Source organism: Lycium barbarum, chromosome 9 (genome assembly GCF_019175385.1).
Source record: "Lycium barbarum isolate Lr01 chromosome 9, ASM1917538v2, whole genome shotgun sequence".
Lineage (NCBI taxonomy): Eukaryota > Viridiplantae > Streptophyta > Magnoliopsida > Solanales > Solanaceae > Lycium > Lycium barbarum.
The window spans coordinates 58,800,752-58,808,686 of NC_083345.1; the positions used below are offsets into that span (position 1 = coordinate 58,800,752).

General features: G+C 37.2%; 1 protein-coding gene across 1 annotated transcript; it reads left to right on the top strand.

Moving 5' to 3' along the window:
• Nucleotides 1-1,350: 1,350 nt before the first annotated feature.
• On the top strand, nt 1,351-2,208 carry LOC132610634 (protein MIZU-KUSSEI 1-like). The gene has a single exon (XM_060324954.1). The coding sequence runs from the start codon at nt 1,351-1,353 to the stop codon at nt 2,092-2,094; it is 744 nt and encodes a 247-aa protein (XP_060180937.1). The 3' UTR covers nt 2,095-2,208.
• Nucleotides 2,209-7,935: the final 5,727 nt, after the last annotated feature.

Below are 7,935 nucleotides of genomic sequence, written 5' to 3' on the forward strand. Positions count from 1 at the left end.
AATTATAATATTTTTCATGTAATTTTCAAATATATTAATTTTAATCTTAAAATATTAAGTCAATTTAATCTAATTTGGCTTCAAAGTGCGAGGGACGGAGGGATTTTTAAAAATTTTCTTCTAGGTTTTTTACACCACCACACTCCAACCGCACCCCCTCCACAAACCCCAATTTTTTTTTTAAAAAAAAATTTCTTCTAGGTTTTCTACAACAACACATCCCCCCACCCTAAAAAAAAATTTTTTTTTTTTAAAGTTTTGAATTTTTTTCTTTTTTGATTCTCTACACCACCCCCACCCCCCGCCGGATTCACCCCCAACCCTCTCCCGAATTTTCTACTTCATATTTAATTTTACCTTTGTACAAAAATTATAAAAATTAAAAGTTAGCGTGGTTAAGGTTTAAAATTTTTCAAGGGGGTGCTGGGGTGTCTGGGGGGGGGGGGGGGTGAGGTGGTAGGGATGTGGTGGTGTAGAAACCCAGAAAAGAAAATTAAAAACTTTGAAAATTTTTTTTCTGGGGGGTGGGGGGTTGGTGTGGTATGGGTCCACGCAGGGGGATGTGGTGATGTAGAAAATCCAGGAAAAAAAAATTAAAACTTCAAAAAATAATAATTTTGGGGGGTGGGTGGGTGTGGGGTTTGGTGTGGTATGGGGTGGTGGGGTTGGGGTGGAGTTGGTGGGGCTTGGGTGGGTATTTTCCGGAAAATGTTTTCTACCAACCAAATGAACATGAGAAAATAAGTAAGAAATTCACTTATTTTTCACTACCCAAACGAACATGAGAAAATAAGTAGAAATTCAGTTATTTTTTAGGAAAATATTTTGCTCCATAACGAACACACCCTCAATTATTGATATTGTAATTGCACTGATATTTATCCCTCTGTCCTAATTTATGTGACACTTTTCGTATTCAAACTACATGAACTTTGACTAACATATCAAGATGTATTTTTCCACCAAATTGATATAAGAAAAATTACAAATTATAATATTTTTCATGTAATTTTTAAATATATTAATTTTAATTTTAAAATATTAAGTCAATCTAATCTAATTTAGCTGCAAAGTGCTAGGGACGGAGGGAATAACATAATCGTGAAATCAACAAAAACTAAAAGCTGAAAGCTACCAAACCAAAGTCAAAATGGTCCCACAAAGTCTCAAACAAAACAAAATAACCACTAAGATATATATTAGGAGAACAGAAACGTGCTTTCCACTTCATTTTCTTCATATTACATTCCCCTGACCCCACCACCCAAAATATAGAAACACCACACACGTCTACAATCATGGCACATAATATATCTCCATCCCTTCTTGTGTTGAAAATTAACACACATAATGCCATCACCAAAAACACTGCCAGTGGACCGTTCGCAACCGGGAAATGTGGTGGCTCCTGATAGATCGCCGTCCCGGTTACCTGCTGCTCCGGTTCTCTTGCAACAACCATCTCATAAGAAAGGTCAATGGAAATCCACAAAATTCTTACGACGTGTCAAGTCAGTTTTCCGGTCATTTCCTGTAATAAACCCTCCATGCAAGATGCCGGTTTCCCTACATGGAAACTGGCTTCACGAAGGACACATACATGGAGGGAAACAGATGACCGGAACCCTATTTGGGTGCCGAAAAGCTAGGGTTAATCTTGCAATTCAAGAAAACCCTAGAGGGGTTCCGTTGCTCGTGCTTGAACTTTCCATCCAAACTGGTAAGCTACTCCAAGACATGGGTTCGGGACTTGTTAGAATTGCTCTTGAGTGTGAAAAGAACCCGTCCGAGAAACTCAAACTTTTGGACGAACCAATATGGACCATGTACTGTAATGGAAGAAAAGTTGGGTATGCTGTGAAAAGAGGGCCTACAGCGGATGATCTGAAGGTCATGCAAAACCTGCATGCAGTGTCTATGGGAGCCGGCGTTCTACCAAGTCAGAACGCCGAGTCCCCAGAAGGAGAGCTTACTTACATGAGAGCATTTTTTGAACGGACTGTTGGATCAAAGGACTCAGAGACGTATTACATGATGAATCCCAATGGCACCAGTGGACCTGAGCTCAGCATCTTTTTCGTCAGGATAGGGTGAAACATGAATATACCAAGAGAAATTAATGTCCTTTGTTTTCTGTTCTTCATTTTCATTTGCCCCTCTTTTAAGTTCTCGTTTAGGCATCTCTATTATATACTCCCTCTATTTCAATTTATATGAACCCATTTGACTGGACACGACATTTAAGAAAGAGGGAAGACTTGAAACTTGTGATTCAAAATAAGTCTTGAAAATTTGTGTGGCTGTAAATCATTCTTAAAGTGAATTTGTTTCCAAATTACGAAAGAGGTCATTCATTTTGGCACGGACTAAAAAGGAAATAAGTTCAAACAAATTGAAACAGAGGGAATATGGTAGAGCATTCTTATTATATATCTTGTCAAAGCAACATATAGGGATCAAAACGAACCTAAATGAAGCATGTAATTTTACATCAGCCTGTGTTTGGCTCGATTAGTTTTCATGTTTAATCTGTTACGTATCGAATAATTTTTTATAGCAGCACCACCTGTTAAAATATATACATCTAGGTTTGTATGTTTAACCGATAATTAAAAAACAATCCGACGGACTGTTTCGATTTATTTAATTAAAAATATTTAAATCAATTAATAAAGATATTTCAATTTTAATTAATCTATACTTTTATTTTTTATTAAAATCGATTGGGGTCCGTCGGTTTGTTTCGTGTATCTAAGAACAAACCAGCGAACGTCCATCGTTTATTGGATTTTGTTTCTGGTAAATTTTTACAAACTGACTCGAACCTCTCAGTTTTGTCAGTTGTTTTTTTTTGGGTAAAAATTGGCACCAGTAGCCTTCTTTGTAGCAGCACCACCTGTCAAAAGAAGACATTTAGGGTGTGTAATTTGCATGATTGTCCTTATTCGAGGGTGATCTTTAATTTTTGTCCTCAAATTGCGGGTCTTTAATTTTTATCCTTCGACTAAAATTTATGAGTTTTGGGTTCGAACCCCGCTCAGTCAAAAGTAAAATAAAAATAAAAATCGTAAGACAGAGTTTGGATTTGCAAGACAGAATTTGTCTGCAAAACTCAACCTTAAGGTAGAGTTTGCTACTTCATATCACAGAGTTTGACTTAAGGTTGCAGACTCTACCTTAAGGTAGAGTTTCCTTATAAGGCAGAGTTTACCTTCAGGCATAAGGCAGTTTGAATCCAAAACTCTGCCTTGCGGTGTATTTTTTTAATTTTTGACTGAGCGGGAATTCGAACCCGAAACCCATGATTTTTTAGGAGAAGGGCAAAAATTAAAGACCAACAATTTGAGGGACAAAATTAAAGACCAGTGCATTTGAAGGGAATCCGCGCAAAAAGGTATGATGGACAATGTTTTCCATGGATAATGTTTTCCTAGAAAATGATTTCTTGGAAGACGAGTGATTTTCCTACTTATTTTCTTGTGTTTGGTTGGATGTGGAAAACATTTTCTAGTGCTTGGTTTGACGAAAATGCCAATCCAACCCCCTAACCACACGTACCTCCAACCCCCCAACTCACTACCTCTCACCTCCTACCCCCCATTCCAACATTCCCTACTACCCCCAACCCGCATTTTAAAAAAGGTGCTACTTTCACAAAGTGGCTATTTTTATAAGATAATCAAATATGTGCATACCATTGCAAGTGGTACTTTACACTTTGAAAGACAACCCAAAAAAGTGACTATGTTTGTAAACTAGCCATTTTTTTAAAAAGTAACACAAAAAATGGCTATAATTAGACTATGCAGAAGAGGAAGATAAGAGGAAAAGGAGATATAGGAAGTCCTCATGTTCAAATCCATTGGAGGAGAACAGTGAGAATTTTTTTATCTAACAATATGCTCTTTTTTACAGGTACATACAAGCAGGACTATGCACAAGGGAGAACACAAAGAGAGGACATACATAAGCATGAAGAAAAACAAGTTTATCAAAAAGAAAATGCTTTCTTGAATCACAAATTCAATGCACATCAAGGCTATCATTGCAGGCAAACAAGTAAAATTGTTCTTCAGTATACGTTGAATCAATTGAGGGTTGGACTTTGTGTGGTATTAGTGTCAATAGGTGCTCAATCTACTGTCCAATTCTCAATTGAAGTCAAAGTAAGCTCAAAACAAGGAAAGGACAAGCTGTTGAATGAACATGAAGAGGAAAATCTAACAAATACAGGCAACAAATCAAGTGAGAGAACTTTCAACACATCCGTAGAAACAAGTTTATGCAAAAGCAAGAAGGAAGAGAGCAAAAATTACCAGATTGAAAATCAGATGTGGGGAATCCGGAAGCAGCTCAGGAAACGGTGGAAAAGAAAGGTGAAATAATCAACACTCAGTTCAACAACGAGAAGGGGAATAGACAGCAACAAAGTTTGGCACAAAACAAGAAATTTGGATTAGTATCAGCAAAATGGGGCTAAAAAATTACTAAATAAAGCTGAATATACAATCAAGAGTTGGATACTTACTGATCTCAGTCGTTTCAGCTACAAGCAGCAACCAATTTGGACCTTGGACATGGATGAACAAGAAGATGAAGAAGTTTCTAGGGTTTCTAAATTGGGAGTGTTGTTTCCATTTTCATATTCTTTGCATTTTTTTTTTGTTGTTTTTCCCGGGTTGGGCTTAGCCCCATACTGGGCTGTTAACTTTTAATGAAATAAAATGCCCAATGGGCGACCTTAATTAATTTTTTTTTATAAATTAGCCGTTTTTTGAAAAGTGACATAAAATGGTTATTTTTGCAAAAATATATTTCTTGCAAAATGACCGAAAATGCAAATTTGCAAAAATAATAACGTTTTTGTCATTTTTCAATAAATGGCCACTTTACAAAAGTAGCCATTTTTCACTTTTAAATAATGGCGACTTTACAAAAGTGACCACTAACTTAGCAAGGGCACATTGCAAAAATGGTTATTTTATTACTTTCACAAAGAGGCTATTTCAAAAAATGGCTACTTTTGCAAAGTAGTTATATTAGTTTTTAAAAGTAAATACTTTCACAAAATGACAATTTATGAATATTGGCTACTTTCAAAAAGTGACTATTTCTAAAAAGTATCTACTTTCACAAAGTGGCTATTTTATAAAAGTGACTATTTTCTAAAAGTGACTACTTTCACAAAGTGCCTAGTTTTGCAAAGTTGAGAGATAGGGGTTGTTAGAACCCGTATTTTTGTACAGTGGAATAATCCGGATTTATTTATGATAAGCTAAGGACAAAATTATTTTGGGATACAAAGTCGGGATTCTTGACCTTCGAATTTATTTTGAGATATAAGTTGTGCATGAATTTATTGGTATGGAACAATTAGGAAAATTCGGGACCAAAAGTGATAAAAATTGGAAGATAAAAATCATCCACAATTTCCATGGTTGGCCCACACAAATGGTGTTCAATTTTAATTGGGACAACACATTAGTGTGGGCCAAGGGATAATTGTACACTTCATTTAAATGGTAAAGGGTGACCTCTAGTCTTCATTACTCATCCTCACACTTAAAAACAAAAGGGGCAAAAGCTGAAAACCTCCATTGAGGCTCACAGCCAGCTGGGAGAAAAATCCACTCCCATTTCAAGCCATCCAAAAATTAATTCCTTGGTACAAACCCCCTATTTTGAGGTCCCTAAGTAGCGTGGAAGCATCGTTGGATCGATCAACCCACCAATTTTCATCTTTGGAAACCCTAGGCTATTGGAAAATTGAAGGAGAAAGGTAAGAATCATTTATGTTTTGCATGTTACAAAGGTTGTATGCTTATTGTAGTAGGTTAAAAAGGATGAATATCATGAAATATAGTGTGTTGGAAGTGAGTTGGGTGTGTGGTGCTTGAGCCGTGTAAATGGGTGTTTGTTGTGTTGTGTTGAAATTATGAATTAATGCCTAGTTAGTTTATTATGATCATTGTAGGGTGAAGAACGATTGAGAATCATCCATATATGTACGTTTGTAGTGTTGGACGAAACGGGTCACATTATATGACAATGGACGAATTAATATCGCTTAATGTTTTAGTCGTCATCATTGTGAATTCTATGTTGGAAATAAACGTTTATTAACTCAAATTGATATTGTGATTGTTGCAGACTGATTTGGGTGCTATTGTACATTTAATGTGAATTATTTATTGATGAGAATAGCTTTGTTAGAATGTGAATTTTTGGGTACAACTCATGGTTTGGAAATGAGGAGCATGATATAGGGGTGTCTCGGGTTGGGGGCTGAATTCGGCTGAATTGGAGAAAAATTTGGGTTGTTGGGAATGTTGTATGAATTGCTTAGAATGTCTTTAAATATTGTTAGTATATGAGCGTATAAGCGTCGATTTTGGCTTGAAGGTAAGTCGTCGAATTGAATTTATGAAAGTTGATGAATGATGGAAAAGAGAGCTATTATTGTTGTATTACCTTTCGGATTGATTATTAATGTTGTTAGGTTGGTTGTTGTTGTTGTTGTTGATTGATACGGCCGAGTTAAATTCTCGGGGTAGCCTATTTAGAGGGGAAATGCTGCCCAAATTTCTGTAGAATTAAGGGCGAAATTGGAATTTAATGCCCAAAGAGTCTTTAGCTAATGTTTGGCATTTTATGGCTTATTTTTAGATCGTGGGCAGCCCGAATCATAGTTTGGACTTAGCTTGAGTTGGATCATATTGGAGAGCGTTTGAGGTATGTAAACCAACCTTCCTTCTTTTGGCATGCCTTAGTTTCACATAGGCTAGATTAGAGCTTTAAGGGAATTCCAAATTCGAGATCCGAGCATGTTATGATCCATATATATATTCTTTGGCACTCTTATGTATGTTTTTATGAAATATGAACCATGATGTATTTGAAGTAATCGCTTTCTGAAATTCGCATAGAAAATGTTCACTTTAAGGAATTTTGTAATCTCTGAATGCCATATTTTTCGCATAGAGGCTCGGATCGCTCCAATAATTTTTATAGGAGTTTGCTTGATGTATAATGGGTATGTTTTTCATAGGCGGGCTCAGTTCGGGTCTATACTCGTCTGTGGGTCCCGCGACGCCCTTTATGTAAATTCGACAACTTTGAATCAAAAAGTGATAATTATTATTCCGATTTCGAATATGACTATTTTACTTATCCTTCGGATTTATAATAATGATTTTATGCATATGATTCCTCACTACTCCGCTCGTGCCTACTATGATATCGTTCGCCGGTTCCCGGGCCGGTTCTGTTGTCGTGCGCTTTTTGATACATTCCGGTGTTATGCTGTGTTTATGGTTCACCGTGCTCCTCGCTCGAGGGCCGGGTTCCACTTATGTTTGGCGTTATGCTGTGTTTGGCGTTATGCTGTGTTGTGATGTGTGACGGGGATTCGGAGATTTGAAACTTTCTGGTGTTATGCTGTGTTGTGGCGCCATCGACAGGCGGGCGACCACATTTTCCAGTGCCCTATGCATAATTTATACTTTGGAAATAAACATTTTGATATGTATTATTTTCTATATATCTGATTCGATTATTATTCAGATTTATTTCTGTACCTTCTGCTTTGCATACTCAGTACATATTTCGTACTGACCCCCTTCTCCGGGGGCTGCGTTTCATGGCCGCAGGTACAGACGCACAGCCTGGTGATCCACCTGTTTAGGACACCCTTTCTGCTATTCGGAGTGCTCCTCTCTTTCCGGAGCTTATACTTTTGGTATATATATTTATTAGTGCATTTGTATATATTCGTTCATGGGTAAGGCGGGGCCCTGTCCCGTCATATGATTCTGTCGGTCTGTTTAGAGGTCTGCGGACATGTTTGTGGGTTAGGGTCTTTCTGCATGGATGTATGTACATGTCGTTTGGGCGATCCCATACGCCGAGGCGGCCGGTCCGCATATGTTGTTTGGG